The 20,213-nt window shown below is 37.9% G+C and overlaps 1 protein-coding gene across 3 annotated transcripts in view; it reads right to left on the bottom strand.

Annotated features, from left to right (window-relative positions):
* cdk14 (cyclin dependent kinase 14) overlaps window positions 1-20,213 on the bottom strand; it is a 314,716-nt gene that overhangs the window by 166,513 nt on the left and 127,990 nt on the right. For all 3 annotated transcript variants that reach the window (XM_084725970.1, XM_084725971.1, XM_084725972.1), the window contains one exon: window positions 18,601-18,663. In XM_084725970.1, coding sequence (XP_084582096.1) covers window positions 18,601-18,663 — 63 coding nt within the window. The remainder of the gene's footprint in view (window positions 1-18,600; window positions 18,664-20,213) is intronic.

Here is a 20,213-nt window from a genome sequence, read left to right on the forward strand (position 1 = left end):
AGAGCTGAAACAGGTGATGAAAGCAGGACAAAGTGAATATGGAACATTGTTGTGTTCCAGAAGTTTCAAAAAAGTTAAATTAAATGTCACATACCCGGTTAAAAATCACATACAGCTGTGGTTGGATGATATTGTATGTTGTATTTTCTCAGGGTCTCCTGGATTTATCTTTTGGTGTTGCGTTACCTCAAGGAAATCTTTGCCACTAAGTGTCTCTCTCACGTTAAAAAAAAAAATAACACAAGATGTGGTCTGATGACATTGAAAGTAGCGTGAGATCATCTGAGATGTTTTCTTCACTGTTAAACAGCCACTGCAGATGAAAAATCTATCTGACATGACTGAAGCAGAAAGCATGTTCATGGACGAGGTAATGCATTAAAGTAGGAATTGTAGCAATTGTGCAAACAAAAATGAGTACAGCAGTACAATTAGAGAGTCTGAACCATGGAATGTATATTAAACAGGCTGAAAACCTGATTAATATGCCGTGTGTGGTTGAAGTGAGTTGTTTCCCTCGCCACCTCAATTCTAGACTTGGTGAAGTTTGGTCAGGCTGCAGGAACGCTGCAGGAGCGCAGGATGAGTACAAAACTATAAAATGACAATAACAAGCAAGGATGAGTCCTCCACTGTAAGCTGATCAGCTGTTTATAACTGTCACTTTGTTGTCAATGTAAAGTTAAGCCTGTTACAAAAGCCCACTGCTCTGAAATAACACACTCTGGTATCTGAATTAAACGACTGCATGTCTCACTGCTGCCAAACTCCATTAACATTTTTCTTAATTTAACATCTACTCCCTCTACAAGATTATTAATGATTTCTTCCAACTCATAAACAGACACTTACTCATCCTGTGAATACTCTGCATTAATTTGAACTCCAATTGATGTGAAACAGGCAAACGAAAACAGAAAAAGAGATTTCAAAGGGGGACACTGCAGCTGTAATGTTGATGACAAAGTAGAGTGCATTTCAGCTTAACAGTTTTCTTGATATGTGATCATATGATGGGGTCATTTTATGATTTTGTACAGATTTCCCCTTTAAGGGTTTATTCGTGTTATTTTTAGTTATGTTTGCCGACTTCCTTCTTTTCTTCTCCAGATCTTATAGCAGTAGTTAACTTAAATAAGAGAGGTGGAAAGAGTGCTGAAAATCTGTACTCAAGTATAAGTGCTGTTACATTGCTAAAATATTACTTATTTACAAGTTAAAGTACTGGTGTTAGAAATATACTTAAGTAAAAATGCAAAGTATTCATCACAAAAACTACTCAAGACTATTATTTACTTCTTACAGTTGATGTCATGGTCACCTCTCCAAATTAGGGTTGCAAATTTTGTGCATTTTCCTGAACCAATAGTTGAAAGTGCAAATAATCGATTAATCATTAATAATTTACAAGATACTAAACGCATTTTTTCAGTGTTTTGGTCATTTTTTTTCTCATTTTCAATCAAATTTTAAGTTTCTTTATTCAACAAGTAGCTCCACTAGACAAACAAGGTCAAAACAGGTGCAAGTTACTGCCATGACTATTGATTAAAGAACCATGAATACATTTTTAATTGATTAAATTCTTAATGGCAATTAATCAATTAATTCGTAATCATTAATGTCTTTACTCCAGACCTGTGCTGCTGCAGCATTTTGTTTTGTACTATGTTTGTATGTCCTTGTTTTCATTGGTTTGTTAGTGATCAGATCACCTGACTGACTACTAAAATAAAGATGAAAGGTTTGGATATTAATTCAAATTATACTCACTACTCAATTATGATTTTAAAAGTAACTAAGTAGATTACACCTTGCAATGAATACTTAAGCACGAGTAAAAATATAGACTTGAGAATCTCTAAACTCATAAAAGTACAAGTACCCAAAAAAGCTATTTAATTACAATAATTTGAGTATTTGTAATTAGTTACTTCCACTCCTGACTGTGTTATATATTATATATAGGCACTTTACTTGCAGAAAAGTTGCATATTATAGCTGTGAATCACAGCATTATTACACTTGTTCAAAAGTTAAATACCCCTGCGATGAACTGGTGTCTTGTCCAGAGTACCCAGCCTCTCACCCAGTGTCAGCTGGGATACGCTCAAGCCCTACGGCGGTTAAGGACGATGGATAGAAAATATAAATACCTGTGCAGTATAAACACGTCTACACGTAATTCAAATTCTGTTTTTCTTAGAAAGCTAGTTTTCAAGACATTTGTCATTCCCAGTGCCAGTAAATACTACACTACCCATGAATATAATTCACTGTTGCTATGGTGAAGACACTGGAAAACTCTGTGACACTTCTTTCTCCACACTTCCAGTTTGTATCACAGGTTTTCTGTTAGAAATCTGCAGCAGTTTCCCAGCCAGAGATGAGAGAACTCTGGTGACAGCCTCGATGAAGCACGCTGAGAGCTCCTCTACTGTTCACACAGTGACTAAACTGATCTCCAGACGTAAAAATCAGTGCAGCACTCCATTAATGTCGAACGTCACCCTGTCATTAGCTGCATAGCAAATGATTTTTAAGCTTAGCGATTGGACATTTCCTACTGCAATGCGCTGTGGGACTTGGCTTCCCTCCCAAACTTGTTAAGTATACAGTCTTGTACTTTTGACTTCTTGTACTTTTTAATTTTTTCAATGCAGTGTCTGACTGTTTGTACCTTGCTGGAATAATTTAATGCCCGTCTAATTGCTGGAAAAACTCCAGTGGCCTTTCTTCACCTAACATCGTCTATAGGAACAAAGAACCCTGAAGTGTAAAACACACTCGCAGCGAGCTGGTGATACAATCGTAAATCAGAATGCGTAGCTCTTTCATTGGAGAAGAAAACCCCTGCAGAATGAGTGTGAGAGAGTTTAATCATGATGCATTATTAGTTCATAACTGCAGGAAAAACAAACCGTGTGATCGTAGTTAAATCAGCCATTAACATAATCTATCACCTGAGGAGTGACCCTGCTGCACGAACAACAATCCATCATCAGCACACCAATAAACACACTGCCATTTTTCTAATGATGAAATACTCATTGCCATCAGACCCGAGGCGAGCAGGACTCTCCATCAAGATAAGCATTATGAAAAACTGCGCCGATCGCAGTTATCTATCTGTAGGATGGAGTGGAATCTGGCTCTTTTGTCTGATATTCAATGTGCAGCAAAGCGTGAGGCAATAAATCAAAGTGACAGCGGCACACCGGGGTTCACAGAGTTTCACTACAGGACCAAAGCACAGAGGAGAGGAAGGATACTGGGTTTTAATGGGATGTTAATAGGGAACACACAATAGGCTAACAAGCTTTAAGACACTCAGGCATGAAGACTGACTGATCTGGGACAAAACAAGTCCAAAAGTCTCAAAGAGCTGGCAAATGTTACCTTGAGTAAAACTCCGCATACATCAGACTTTGATATTTCTTGTACAAAAGGAAGCAGACTCAAGTCACATACTTGAAGAAATCAGAAAAAAAGACTTGCAACTTGAGTTGAACAGACTTTAACACCAGTGACTCGTGACATCACTTGGACATGAGCTTTTGGCTTGAAAAGACTTAAGACAATAGACCAATCCCTTGGACAGATACGTTAGTATCAATAAATATAAATTATGATAATTATAAAATGACTATTGAGAATTGGGGCAAAATTTTGAGGGGGCTTCTGATTTCCACTCTTTAATTATGCTGGAAAATATACTTTAAAAGATCAAATTGTTGGCTATTAAACCTTGTAATAAACTAACCTCCTAGTGGTTAAAAACTCTGTCAGATGTAAAAATCTGATGGAGCTGATGTCTTGCAGAGTTGACAAAATATTACATTTTTTCATTTCACAGCATAGTTGTAGTGAGCAGCCATTTTATTTTTGAAAGCGTCTCAGAGTTCTCTTAATGTTAATCAAAATGCACATTTTTAAACCATAATTCATATTTAGCTTTGATTTAGAAGGACTACAGAGTTGACATGTTATGGTTGAGACACATCTGAAAGCAACATTATTTAATAAATTTGTCAGAAAATAGAAAGTTTACCAGTGCTTGAGCAGTACTCCCACCTTTTTCAAACCAGGAAGTGAGACAGGGGTCTTTAGGGTATTGGTAACACTTTTAATGCCTGATAAAATCATGTTTTTGTAAAAATCTGATCTGAAATCTGGAAAATAACTTTAAAGGGACAAAATTTTCATTAAAAAAATAATTATAATTTTAAAACAAAGATGATTATAATAGTGCATTAGTAGTAGGTATGTTAGTTTTAAAGGCTTTTAACTAGGGGTGTAATGATTCACTCATGCATCTGATGCATCGGACTTTAATGTGTAAGATATGAGTGCATCGCTTCAGACAGCCTGTATTGGTAAAAAGCTGAACATGAATCGGAAACAAATCAATGCATCACTTGCGTATCAATACATCTCATTAGGATGTGCATACGTTTCATTTTTGGCATCAGGGAGCTGCTACTGTTAACTTTCCTCCGTCTTCTCTCTCCTGTCTCTGTCTGCACCGTTCTCGCTGGACTCCAGCTGCCCCGCTCACAAAAACAAACGCTCCCTCCTCCTTCTCTTGTGTCTCCTCTTCATTTCCTCAAAACAGACCACAGCACTCTTCATATGAAACAGAGCAGCACATCATCTTACTGCAGAAATACTGATATTTTAAACAGTTTTAAAGTTTGTTCACAGATTCTCATTTAGGCTACAGGATCTCATTTACACCACACATGTTAACACCACTGAAATGTCTCCTTCTCTAGAGCCCTCTACAAATGTAGCATTCAGTGAATCAAAATGCAAAGACTGACGATTGCATTGTCTTGTATTGCATCGTATTGAATTGTATCATGACAGAGCTGAATCGTACTGAACCCAATCGTTGACCATTTAAAAATGTCTGAGATGCATCGTATCATTGATCATGTATCGAGGTACGTATCAAATCGTTCTCAGTCAATGAGATACACACTCCTACTTTTAACACATTTTTAAATAGTCTGAAGTTGTGAATTCTTGTCTGGGACAAGGCTGTTTGATGGCACAGAGCAAGGTTAGAAATTAAAAAAAAAAAATTACACAAAAAAAACACAAATTAAGCAAACATTTTATAACATTTTACAAATGACATATTGGTATTAATAATTTTTAAAATGTTTTTGGCAGGACATGATTTGTCCTGATTCTCAAGAATATATGATATATAATTCAGCATTTATGATTATTAATATATTATTTAAAAGTGCACTACAAATCAAGCAGGGGAATTCATCTCCCTTCATTTCCTGAATCAACTAATTCTAACACTTCATTCTCTCCTGATCCACTTTGTTTGAAACCAGTCTGAGAGCATCCAATCAAGTTGCAGGACTTAAGTGCAAAGGCTCGAGACTGACCAATGACTGATTCCCACCTCTGTGAGAAAGTGTGACATCAGCCTGATGATCAGCTACTGTTTTACTGGAAATATCAACGTATACAAAAGGCTGATGTAACCTTGAAACACCAAAAACAAACAGGTGTCAGTCTAACAGAAATGATGTGTTGATGAGATAAACAACAATACTTTAATCATAAATGAAGCAGGTCACTGTTTGTCATGTGCGGATAACCAGTTACATCTCCAGTCTTTTAATGCAACACATCCATATATAAATCACTACATGCCAAATGAACACTAACATATGCTGCTTTAACTCAGAATGAAAGCAAAATGACTAATGCAGAAAAATGACCTCTGACATCAGATACTGTACAACCCAGCTCAAACTGTTTTACAAATCTGTTTGATGCCGAGAAGAAATAAAATACTCCACAGTAAAAAAAAAAAAAAACTCTAAGGAAGTGAAGCTGATAGCATACAGGCCTGCTTCTCCACAGCGCCTGAAAAACAAAGTTGACCCCAGCGAGTGATGCTGAAAAAGCTGGTTGAACCTAATTACTGACCCCTGCTGTAGGTATTTCAGTCTGCCACAAAGTGGTGGACCACTTGGAAAAAACTATTTGTTTAAGGTTAGGGAAAGAGTGCAGTTATCGTTTGGGTGTCACAGCAGCTCAGTTGGGAGAGCGTGCACCCCCATGTAGTGAGGCTATCAGTCCTCTGCGGCGGCATGGGTTCAACTCTTTCTCTCTACCTCCCTTCTTGTATTTTCAGCCTAGAATTGTGGTCAAATATATCTGTGGTTGGGTTTTTTGGGGCGATTTTTGTCCTTTTATTTTGCTAATTTAGTGGTCTGCTGACTCTCACTCTGCAGCTCCCATGAGCATTGAACAGTAGTACTCTTCACAGCAGAGCTGCTCCGTGAAAAACTAACTTAGCTACCTACTCGACCCAGTTATGAGTAACTGTGATTTTTTTTTCGTTGTGGCAGAAAGAAAAAGTGGGTCGGGGGTTACTAAGGTAAACATATGTCAGTATTCCAGCAAAATTTACTGTCAAAAGTAAATTGCACAGTAGAGTGTTCCCTGTCAGTGTTTTACTATTACATCTGATGTTTTTGGATTACTATTACTGCTACATTGATGTATATGTTGCATTTTACAGCTGTAGATAGTTCACCCAAAAATGAAAATTCAGTCATTATCTTCTCACCCTCATACCAATTAAGGGTCAAGATCATTTTTTTAGTCCACAAAACACTGCGGGAGTGTTGCAGAATCTCCTAAACAATGGAAGTGAATGGTGTTTTCAAACATTATAAACAACTGGAAAAAAAAACCACATGACTCCATACTGCTTGTCTGGTGTGATCCAAGTCTCCTTAAGTCCCAACATGTTGTTTACACACCGTCACGACACACACACACACTCACACACACACACACACACACACACACACACACACACACACACACACACACACACACACACACACACAGGGGCTTTAGGAGACTTGGATTACACCAGACGAGCAGTATGGATGAATTTTATGTTTTTATTTTCTTGTTTTTTTTTTACGTTTGAAAACTGGTCACCATTCACTTCCATTATTTGGGAGATTCTGCAACACTGTTTTCCTGTAAAACTCCAGCAGTGTTTTGTGAACTAAAAAACTAAACTGACCTTCAATCGGAATGCGGGTGAGTAGATAAGGACTGAATTCTCATTTTTGGGTGAACTATCCCTTTAAGGTTGAGCTCATTTTTGCTGCCTTATAAAGTGTTGGTAGTTAAATCTACAGCAGTGCATCATATCCTATAAGATCAGTATATCTTTGCACTATTTCAGCATATGTAATTTTCAAAAAAATGTGAACATCAAGATATATATCTTGGAAAACCCTAAAAATACTGAGATATTATTTTTTAACCATATTGCTCAGCCCTAATGGGAAACAACCTCCCATGTCAAAGTCTGTCTTTACATGCCCAACCTGACCTCTTTTCTAAGAGCTAACATCACACTATGCTAACAACATCATGCTACTTCTGCCATCACATCTCAGAAATAATCACACAGCAACACAAGGTTCTTGTCAGGTGATGCATCTGAACAAAAATCACGGCTGTCATTTTCTTGATGTGGACAGTCTTGAACAACTGAGCGACTGACGGAGCGAGAGGCCGATCAACATCACCATCATCATTCATTTTGGCCTTGTGAAATGTTACATGGGCTCAAACTGCATCAATAATAGTTCAGACCATCACGTTACTGATTAATTAAACACAGACAAGAACCCCCGACTCAAGACACACAAACATTTGGACTGATGGAAAAGCTCTAAAGCGCTGTTTTGCTGAAATGAGTAAAAGCGGTGAAGTCAGTGAGGGAGAGTTAAAATGAAACGGTGTTAAATGGAGTGAAAAGGCTCGACCATCTGCCAGCAGCCATGGAAAGAGCCCTAATCTTTTCCACTAAGCATCTGTACAGTGTTGTCCTTAATGGGCTGAATCCAGAGACGGCATCAACCTGCACTGTGGCACCGGCCACAGAGGACTATAAGGTTCCAGATATGCCCAGAATTGTCTTTGGCTTCTGTTTTAATGAGCAGCTGTGTTGTCCTTCAGGGGCCTCTGTGTGCAAATATAGGACTGCTGAAACACCACGACACACACCATAAAACTACACGATCAGAGAGTCTTTGATGTCCCTCAGACGTCTCTGTGGACATGTTTTGAAGTCTGAAGTTGCGTCCTGCTTGTTGGCCTATTGGTGCGCACTGAAGCCACAAAATCTATATTTGGTCCAAGACGAGGCTTGATGGAGTAGGAACGAGCGAGGGGTGACCACCGTGCTGACTGTGATAGGCTGAAAGACCTGCCAATCAAGCAAACACGCCCCAAAACATTCAGATTCTACAGCTGTAGAAACCACCACTTACACAACAAAACTAAAAACAGAAGCAAACACGGCGCTTCTTCCTCAGACTTTATGAGACTTTTGTTGTGGCAAAAATGTCAGTTTTTTGACCACTGCTTTCAACAGTGCTAATGTCCATTTACGAGTGAAAGCCAAGAGCAGAGCTGCAGACACAACTCAACTCATAAAGTCAGGAATTTCTGAGTTTACCACCAGGATATTGCAGAGCAGCCAGCAAAGTGGCAGTTTAACCTCAGACAGGTTCCATTATGGTTTATGAACTCTGATGTTTCACCTCAGGCAGATGTTCCATAATATGTCTGTGAGTTGTGATCAATTTTGCCATAGACTGTTCTCTGTTGTTCTGAAATGGTTTTCTTTGAAAACCTTTTGCAGCTAAAAAATGTTAAAGCTATCCAGATTTTGTATGGTTTAGTTTATTTGATTCATAAAAGGACAGCAGTAACTGACACTGATCATTTACAAGAAATGAAAAGATGGTTCCATCAGATTTAGCGAGATGCTAATTTCCATCTGTGGTCCTGCACATAACAAACAGACGCAATAAATAAAATTTAAAGTGCAGTACAGACTACAGTAAATGCAGGTGCTTGATATAATAAAAGTAGCAGGTACATACTGCACAGTACAAAACACAATATGAAACTAAAACACATTAACTACCTTATAAAGTGACATGAATAATGTTAATACAGAAAAGTAAAAAGAAAACATATTTATAGATGTTAGAATATTTTTAGTTTTTCTATCCCACTTATCTCAATCCCTCAAATTCACCTTGTTACTCTAACTGTATTTAACAGCATGAATTATATTCAAGAAAGAATCAGATCTTACACACTGTCAGCACTTGCAGTTCTGTAAATGGACTGAATCACTATGTTTTACTAAAGTAACAACAAGGTGATGCCTGATACAGGTGACTGTACCTAAATATAACTTTCTAATACGCATAATAAGTTGACAAAGAGCTGAAGAAGATGAATTAGTTTGATCTACTAATTCAGGGCAATTCAACTTCAATACCAAGTGGGCAAAATGGAAAAATCACTAGGCTACAGAGATGACTTACTGTTTATTAATGGCTACAAATACCTCTTATAGTATAATGTTCATTTCATCAATCTTCAGTTTGTTGTTAGCTTAGCTAAACAAGTTTTCTGTGGCCCACCAGTTCAGAGCGTGGAGCAGATATTAAAATCAGTTTGATTTATCACACACATGCCAGCCTGATTTGAAGCCAGCTGATTGTGAGCCATAGCAAAAAATAGCAAAAGGCCATATGTAGCCAGAAGGCTGAATAGTAGCTGAATAGGCCTGCAGTAACTGCTGGTGGAACCAAGACAGTGTTTTAGTCAGTGCACAGCATTATATGATGTTTCTGATTTAATGAGAACTAAATTAACAAAATATTTATTCGTGATTTAACTTATTTAAAAAAAAAACTAACAACAAACTCAGTGGGTTCATGCCCCCCCCAGGCGGAAACTACTGGCTAACCTAACCTTGGCATAAAAACTACTTGTTTAGGTTGAAGTAAGTTATATTATGTAATGTAACATAATGTAATGTGCATTTGTAATCTAACATTAAATATCTAAGTAATGTAACATTTGTAATGTAATAAAAGTGTCTAAGTCACATAACATAACATAATGTGACCTAACCTAAGCACAAAAACTACTTGCTTAGGTTGAAGTAACTTATGTGACGTAATGTAACGACAACTATCTAATTTACATAACGTAACAGAACCTAACCAAACCTCTTACAAAAAAAGTAAACATTGCCTTCACATGGGATATGAACTCTGGTTTTCAAAGTCCTGTGTTTGTCTGAACCATCCATCTACCCCACCTACATGGACTTCATCACTTTTTGTACTACATAACCCACAATTCTTTCCAGGAAACCTAGGGAAACTCTATGAAATTATTAGGAAATGAAAGAACAGTGAAATAAAGTATTAATACTTTAAAGTACATTTCATCACAACATAGCTTTATGAAGTGAAAATGACTTGGTTATTTATCTGATGTTGAACGTGACTATTGTTTTGTTTTGTTTGTACATCACCATGTGTCAGATGCTTGCTGTGATGACCAGCTTGATATTGACATGATGACACTGATGACTAATGTGCTATCAGTAGCTTCCCTTGTAATGTGATTGTCAGAGTAAACGCTCGCTGTTCTCTGGCTTGTAGACATGACTCGTGGGTGTCAGTTTCCCACTGATCTATGGAGATGTCATTGAGACACGGCCCTTCAGTCGACTGCACATAATCTAATAAGAAGAGCACTTCAGCTGCAGTTTGAATGAGGTCATACTCACTGTGCTCAACTACAGCAGTGCTGCTAACAAACTGCAGTCGAGTGCTGTACACGGGGCGAGAAAAGTTAATGGCGCCACGCTGCAAGACAGTTACCCATAGATTTTACTACAGATCAGCCAGTTCAAGCAGAAACTTCAGTACATGTTCAATTTTTAACTGCAGGAACACACACACACACACTGACACACACACTCAGCTCTCTGGTTCTTGACCGGTAATTACATTAGCAGTGAGCGTCTGAGTGTGTGTCTCTGAATGTTAATTTGATCTAGCACCAGTGGAGGCTCTAATAGCTTTTATGTTGCTGATTAGTAAATAGGAGGATGCTTGAGTGACTGCACTTCCTCACAGTCAGTCATAAAACACACTAATAACACACATTAACCCCCTCCATGGTGCTCATGTTCGGGTCACAATTCAATCATCGCTGATTTCACATCAGTGAAACACCCATAAACTTTGCTCTGTGTGTGTGTGTGTGTGTGTGTGTGTGCCATCTGATCAGATCCTCAACACTGATTATATGTGCATTTAGAATGAAAAGAAAAGTTCAACATTTTGGAAAAAGACACTTCATGTGATCACTTTGTTTTTGAGTGAGAGGAGAAGATCAATATCAACCTCTTGTCATGTCTGTGTGTTTAGGTACAGGGTTGCACTTAGGATGTGGTTAACCAAGCTCAGCATAAAATAGAGCCAGACTGATACTGGATTGTTCAGACGGATATAAAAAAAATACATTTTAATTCATCAGCCAATATTATAGAACAAGTATCTATATATAGATACTGTAGAATTTAAGGGGTAAAACGTACCCACAGACTGTATATTCAATAGGTTGTAATCCTGTTTACTGTACGATCAATGGTTAAGGTGAGTTGTTTACCCCCTACTCCCCAAACTCTCTGCAGGCCACAGGCCACACGCAAGATGATGAATTGACAACAACAAGCGACGACTAGTCCTCCACTGTGAGTTGATCAGCTGTTTATATACATACATGTTAACTGTCTGTTAATGTAAAGTTCAGCCAGTAATCCTGAAAACAAAAGCCCACTGCTCTGAAATAACACACTCTGGATGACGAGTTAAGTGGCTGACTGTCTCACTGCCTGCCAAACTCCATTAACATTTTGCTCAATTTAACTGTTACAAACATCTACGCTTACTGCATGGTGATGAATAATTTCTTACGATTCATAAACAGATACTTACTCATTCAGTGTACATTCGGCATTGATTTGAACTCTGATAAATGTAAAACAGAAATACAAAACATTAATTCCGGCCTGGAATGGAAATTTCAAGGGGGACAGACAACATATACCTCTCACAAATAAATTTATCGAGATATATACATATATATATATATATATATATATATATATATATATATATATATATATATATATATATATATATATATACATATATATATATATATAGCCACTACTGATCGATTGACTATCAAAGTACTTTAGCATGGAGGTTATTCAACTTCAATAGCAAGTGGGCCAAATAGGTAAATCACAGATCATTCACAGGCCACAGAGAATACTTTAATTAATGGCTACAAATAATTATTACACTACAATGTTAATGTTAAAATGTAAAATTGTTAAAATGTAGATGTATTTGGCCAATAAAGCTGACTCTCAGAGCTCAGGAGAAGTGGCAGAAGACTATCCATGCTTCGACTTGTTTGTGTTGTACCATTTCATCACAGCAATGAACTTATTGCACAATAACCACACTGGTTTATTACCTGTTGCAGCCAGCAAAGTAAATGAATGTTTATGAGTCCATTTTCTGTGGAACTGGTGACTTTTGCAACAAACTTTATATAACCATATTGTCTCAGATCATACAGTCTATGGTTCAGATGTGTCAGTGTAACTCAGAGATATGAACCTTAGTTTGATTTATCATATTGCACACATGTCAGCCTGATTTATGGGCCTTAGAGAAATTCAAAAGGACCACATCCAGCCCATGGACCACCAGCTGAATAGGACTGCTTTAGCATAAAGACTGGAAGGAGGAGGGCAACAGTTAACCTGACTCTGTCCAAAGCTCAAAAACTTCTATTACAGACATCTATCTTTTTTTTTTATTTATCTGTATTGTAGTTTTTGGCCTCAGGGAAAGATATGTATTGACACTGGAACCATTTCTCAACAAACACTTCATCCACCCACCCAGCACGTCTGTGCAGGGGCTCCAGCTACACGGCAGGTTGCCAGTCACAGTCAGAGAGCACAGGTTTTGGTTTCTGTCTGTGTACAGACAAAGTAACATAGGAGTAGACTTCAGCCAGAACACAGGGCGTACATCCCCTACAATATTTAAAACATGTGCATTAGACCCACCCATTAAAACATGAAGCAGATGACTTTTATTTTGAAAAAAAAACAAAACAGGAGGTTGTCCAGTATGAGACATTTCTTTCTCTAAAAGTCTGAAAATCAACCTTTAAATAAAAATCTAAATATGTTATGGCCTCAATCTTGTTATCAAATATCGATATTTTTTGAGATATTGTATTGAAATGAGAAATTCCAGTGTCGTGAGCTGTTCTAAGCCAATGCTTCTAAGTAATGCTTTCAAGTTTAGTGTTGTGTCTTAGCCTCTCTTGCCTGTCCATGAAAGTGTGTTAGCTAGCTAAGATAACGGCAGACAAGAAAAGGCAACAGCTGTCCAAAGACAGTCAAAGCACTGGCAGCATGTGATCTGCTGACAGTGCAGGACATTTAAATTTGATTTTCATCAACTAGAATTTATTTACACATTTTAAACCAAGGTTGAATTAGTTGAGCAGCTTCATCTTGGTTCATTCCGGCGCTTCAATTCAGTCTTTTCCATGAGCCCAAAGTAAAAAAAAAATAAAAAATCGAGCTTAGTTGCTTTTGAAATGTATTGGACAGCAGGAGAGGACTGCATGCTGAACAACCCTGCAGTTTCTGCTGCATTTGTTCATCCTCTCATCCCCCTCACTGTTAACCTGACAAACTGAATGGTCCCATAGACACTGTTTGGAAAAGGGCAAACACTTTTGAGAAAACATCTGTCACTTCTAACCTCAACCAATCAGATCAACTCATCAAACCGAAGCCGAAATCAGCTGGAAGAAGAGCAAAAAAAACGTTTCCATCGACTAAAGCCTTCAGTGCTGTTCTCTTTGTTTGTTCGCTTCCATGGACACGTCTCGCTGTCATCACACCTTAACCCACGCCCATAGCTGCCAGTAGTCCCTCTGAGGATGCTGATTGGCTCACAGCACCTCTGGTCCGGACACAAAAAGATAGCTTAGAGCCTGGCAAGATGGATTCTCACGTGATCTTGTGAATCTAGCTGCCTCGCAAGGTAAATTCACCGTGTCAGTCCCATATCAACTAGCCTGATCGAAACAAGGACTGTAGTAAGAAAATGTGAGTCCCTACATTAGTCTCATCTGCTCTCAACAGATGTGATGTCATTTACATAATATTGTACTGTAAGCTACAATTTAAACCACATTTCATAAAATAAAATTAATAAAATTCAATGCACTCTTTGAGAAATGACAGGGATGAGTAAAAGCTCCAATATTTAAGGTCCGCTGTACCCTTTACTGTAAAATACCTAAAGAATAGAGCTGCTCTTCTCATTGTGACAGATTATTACAACCATTTTGTTCCTGCTGAGTAGCTCCATGCAGCCTCCATCAGGCTACATGACTGCACAGGAACAAAGCCACCAGCCACCCTATCAACAGATTAGAAATCACAACTCAGGCATCTCACCAATAAGCAACGCAAAGTCAGCGGGAGCCAAGCAACACCTCGCTCTGCTCTCCCGGAATAATCCTAAATTATTCATGTGAATCTCAACGAGGCCGCTGTCAGTGGGAAAAAAAAAAAAAAAAAACACAACATATTACTTATGTAAATCTTCAGAGGCGAAAGGTACGAGGTGTGTTACGTAATAGACGCAGCCTGAACTGTCACCTTCCTGCGTGACGGAACATCCCAGCACCGCTGACACCTACACCACACGGCCTCATTCACTCCATCATCATTTCCTTATACCTGTTCATCTACCTCATCAGCACAAACAGGGAAAAACATCCACTGAAGTCACGTTACAGAGGAGAGGAACTGTTCATCACACCATCGACCAGCTGCACAGAGGTTTTTGTCCCACATTATGTCAAGGAACGCCAACGGCAAAATATTACAAATGACTCTTTATTGTTTGAGCTGTAGTTGAGGTTGGTATAAGGCATTTAAAGTATTTAACTGAACCTCAGATGGCTTGCATATGATGCAGAATTAAAATCAAATTGTATAGATTCTAGATTTAGGTATTATTACATATTATTACATTACTGCTAACTGCACTATGAAGCAATTAAGGAGCCTAATGATATAATACAATTAATGGTAGCTCTAAATCTATAGTTTCAAAACTTAACCAGGGAGTTACAAAGCGCAGACGAGAGATGGGAGAAAGAGTTCAGTGAAAATGTTATCCAAATGTAAATGTAATGCAAGAACATGTGTGAAACCGCTTTTTCTATATCTTGTTCTATGTATTAGTGTGAATGTGGTTGGAAGAGACTTGTTCATTTCTTTGTCACTCCTAAAACAAAAGCATATCTGATATCAACAATCCATACATGTTGGAGAAATCATCGCCACGTTTTCTGGAGCTAGATATACATACAGCTCTGCAGTGACAACTCTGAAGTGACCACTCCCACAAATGTTTCTTAAATCAGCATCTCTACATGAATGACAGTCAGTCCTTTCCAGTGTTTGTTGGATTCCAACACAAGACTCCTCATTCAACTTAATGAGACACTGATCAGGAAGATTATAAAACCACTGCTGTGATTAAAGATTGAGATTATCCCAATGTTGTTTTATAAACTCTTCCTAAGGTAAAATATTAGTGTTGTGTTGTTTAAAAATGAATATAAACATGTTTTCTTTGCATTATTCGTGGTCTGAAAACTGCATCTTTTTTGTTATTTTGACCAGTTGTCATTTTCTGCCAATAAATGCACTAAATGGCAATATTTTAATTTCAAATTTGAGAGAAATGTTGTCAGCAGTTTATAGAATAAAACAAAAATGTTCATTTTAGTCAAACACATACCTATAAATAGTAAAACCAGAGAAATTGATCATTTTGCAGTGGTCTCTTCATTTTTTCCTGAGCTTTATTTTGGGAAAGGATTTGGAGAATTACGCAGCATATTCTTGGGACAGCAGATCCTGTTGACGTGTACATGAGAGCTTGAGATCTGTGCATGAACCTGACGTGACTCAACAGGTTTGGGTCGGGTCGGATGTATTTCTTACACATTTCATGGGCTTAGATCAGGTTTGGGCTATATTATTATTATCAGTCATAGTAGTAATTCTTTTTTATTTCTCTCCACAATTTTGTCGTCGCCAGTTCAAATTCCTCTCGTACTGTCCCTGTCACTGCCAACTCCTACTGTTTGGTACATAGAGGGAAGCTTGTGAAGAAATGTCTGGCTGTAATTGGGTTTGGGATGAAACATGCAAATAAAGGACAGGTTCAGGTCGGGCTTGGACAGAATGTTGTCAGGCTTGAGTCCGATAAGGTTCTAATGTACATCGCTTTATTTCGGTGATCTATTAGAATTAAATACAGGAAATGACAAATATCTCCTAAAAATATTAAGTGTAGTGGCAAAAAAAGCAATTAATCATAAATGGTTATGAACCGATGCACCTGGATTCATGAGACAGAAAGACTGACTTTCCTTCTGAGACTGAGAAAAGATGCACACATCACAAGATGGACAAAATGGATCTTTTTTGGAATGAGGAACGTGGCTGGTTACTCCCATCACATCCTCACAGTTTAAAATGTCTTAAAATGTAATTTACCTTCTTCCTATGGTAAGCTCTACCAACTATATAGAGTTAGATACAAATTATGTCCATATTCCATAATATGTGTCTGTTAGATTAAAATTTAAGTATAATATAGTGTCTGGCAACTTTATTATTATGCTGTATTGATGTTGTTTTTCTGGCAATATTCAAATTAATAAAATTGAAGTATCAAAGAAAGAAAAAAAAATATTTGATTGAGGTTTAGGTCAGGTTTAAATATAGGTTGCTAACACTGAAATGTGGTCATGGTAGGCAGTAAAACTATACTTTTAAAACAACTAGTGTTCTCTTTTTGACACAGTTTGCTCCTAAAAACTACTTTTCCTGAAATCTGAAGCAGATTACGTGTGACTCTGTCTGCATTAGGGCCAGCAGTTTTGTAGCTTTGTGCATGTGTTGATCCAGAGAGTGGCCCGGCCTCAGCCCTGCAGACTGACTTGTCATGTGACATCCACTCCTCCTCTCTGGATCTCACTCTCCCCGAGTTAGTCTGAGCATCTGCTGTCAGCTGCTGTGATAACCGGTTACCTTGCTACAAAGCCATTGCTACCAAATGTTTAAGACCAGTAGCATGTACTACTGAAAGGACATATTGATGCAACGTGGATGTTATGTATGATATATTTTTGACAGTTTGCAGATAGTTCTGGAGTCAAACCACTCTCCTCCCCAGCTAGTTTCCTTCTAGCACAGATAGATTTAACGGTGGCAGTTATCATTTATATTTATTACTTGAAAAGATTTTCATCTTTGTCTTATGAGAAAAAGGAGCTGTGGTCGCTAATGAACAACAAAGGGAGTAATATTTAAATATAAGTTAATGTATAAGTATGTTTTTATGAGTAAGTACCACTATACTGTTATCAGATTGAAGCCACCAATACTTTTGTTTGGTTAAGTTTGTAAAGATTTGGTACCGTGGGTCAAAAATAAATCTACATATTGGTGTGATAAACAGCCCAGCAGATGTTCTGGCAGGTGGCAGTAGAGCTCCGCCCAGCTTCAGTTCACGCACAAAGACGAGGAAGCCGTGATCTGCATTTCTGTTCAGACACAACGGCTGTCCTCGACTTGAAAAAGCATGACCCCGGGGAAATTCACGCTCTACACAAGTAAGTACATAGTGTGCAAAGTGTACTGACTAACTAAGAAGTATCTGAATTGCGGCACAGCATAAGAGTTTAATCTCCAGATTAGAGAGAGGAGCTGGGACTGACCTCTCACAGAAACACTGATTCTTTATAATAAAGTGACATTAAGTGTATGGTGAAATATTAAAGGCAGCATAAAAGAAGTGCAGTACAAGGAAAGTGACTGCGGGTAATAACAATGAAGTGTTTGATGGGAGGGTGTATATGAGGCGCCCAGTGGCTCAGGGGTCAAGACTCCATGCTGCCTTATAAAGACATAAAACCTCCCCAAAATAAAACAGAAATGTAGAATTCATCAAGTGTGGAGTGCTGCTGTTAGAGTGCTAGCCAAGCTAGCTCCCACAATTTATGCTGACAATACTGCCTTCATTAATTTTTGCCCTGCTGGCTTTTCACCACTCCATGCCAGTAAAAGTCTGGTTTAACTGCACCTTAAGTGACTAATGCTCGTATTATGAATGCTGCAGGCACTTGGTTTTGGTCGCTGCTTCGGTTTGTTGCATAAGGTTTGGTTCCTGGTGGACTGAAACAAAACAAAAGCACCTCTGTTGCAGACAGCCAATGAGAATGGAGCCTTCAAAATCTGGACACAGCTAAAATGGCTTTGTGGATAAGTCCAGCGGGTCTCAAACTTTTTTGCTTTATGGCTGTGCAGCAGATTTTTTATATTTCTTTTTATAACATAATCATCGTGCAGCCCTGCAGTCCAACCCCCAGGTCGATAAGAGCAGAACATCAGAATGAGTACTAAAACTTTACTATCAAGGTGACACTGCTTATTTCTTGTTATATCACCTGTTCATGGTAACCGAATCTCCTTAAACTGAACTTCGTGTGACTGGCATGGTCATACATGAGCTACCGTACCTTCACATTGTCTGGATGGAGACCTCCAGGGTGTTTGTCCATGTACTGACACAGGTCCGTGTGCTGTGAAACAGAAGCAGAAGGACACGATGTTAATACAGTAACATGAGAGAGTCTTAAAACTTGTGAGAAGTTATGGATAAGCCTGAGAATCTCACACCCCATTTACGCCTGGTACTAAAACGGGATCTGTACCCTGACACGATCTGATCCTGCCTTTGCACTCACACCTGGTATTTTTAATACATTCATATCATCCTCAAGCAAAACCTACGCGTGAGTAATTAACAGCCCCAGACTCACTTTAAAAATCACAGTTTTGTGAGTTGTTGAGTCAGTGGAAACTTCGTGAAACACAGTGTACAGTGTAATTTTTCATCTAAATATGGCAAATGTGATGCATTAGATTATTCCTTTCTTTGAATATGAAATATTGTGTCTGTTTGTCTGGGTCAGTTGTAAACTGTAATGATTGTATATATTTACATTATTCTGTAGGATAATAACCATCAATGATCTGATTCAAATTTTAGATTCATCTAGAATGACTCAGAGCGAGAAACAGTTAAATGTATTTTATAAGATTAGAAACATGTTATTTTAACATCAATTATAACAAATTCCCAAGTAGAACCATGACAAAAACTAATCGTAGTCTATGGGAAAAGGCTGGAAACAAATATAAAAATAAAAATGAAAAAACGTTGGAAACATTGCTATTTGTAGTTTCAAAATGTGAGAGCTTTAACACAAAAAATCAGTGAAAAAAAGTGTTACAACCATCCGTGGTCTCCCCTACTTTATTTTTAATTGAGTCTAATTAATTAATTACTTGTATTTTAAAGTTGGGAAATTGGAAATCAGGACCACATGTTAAGTTTTCCATGTGAGAGCCAGTACGACCACCTATGACTGAAATATGTAAAAATGATCACACTGTCTTTGCCTTTTGTGTGACTTATATATATAAAAAAACATTTTAAATGAAAATACAGACACTTTTAGGAAAGTCAGGTAGCAGCAACAATATATTTTTTAATTCAACAAAGTTATTGCACATATAACTTACATCTGACATGCAGTGTTAACAAGAAATGAGCTGTTAGCTAAACCAGTGTTATGTTGCGTTCAGGTGCCAGCATGTTCCATGGACTGTGTTTACCTAAGATGTGAACACAATGGGAGCCAGACTACTTCTAGATGTTATCAGGCAGATCCCATCACATTCTGATCTCCATGCATTAACAGGCACTTTTCACATGTCAATACCAGGTGTGAGGCTGCAAATAATGATTATTTTCATTATGTGTTGATTAATTTTCAATTAATAGTCTATAAAATGTCAAAAAATTGTGGAGCCCAAAGTGACGTTTTCAAATGACCTAATTTGTCCAACAAACAGCCCAAAACACAAACCCTCTTCATTTCTTGTCCTAAACGGCAAAGAAAAGCAGAAAATCCTTACATTTAAGAGACAACTGTTTACAGCATTTTTGCTTATCAAAGTAATTGGTAACTAATAACTATTGATCCACGAATCGATTAATTGACAATTCATTGCAGCTCTACACAGACATAAGAACAGGATATAATCACACCAATATGTAGATTTA

The sequence above is a fragment of the Lutjanus erythropterus genome, chromosome 9, assembly GCF_056507025.1.
Source record: "Lutjanus erythropterus isolate fLutEry1 chromosome 9, fLutEry1.hap2, whole genome shotgun sequence".
NCBI classification, from domain to species: Eukaryota; Metazoa; Chordata; class Actinopteri; order Lutjaniformes; family Lutjanidae; genus Lutjanus; species Lutjanus erythropterus.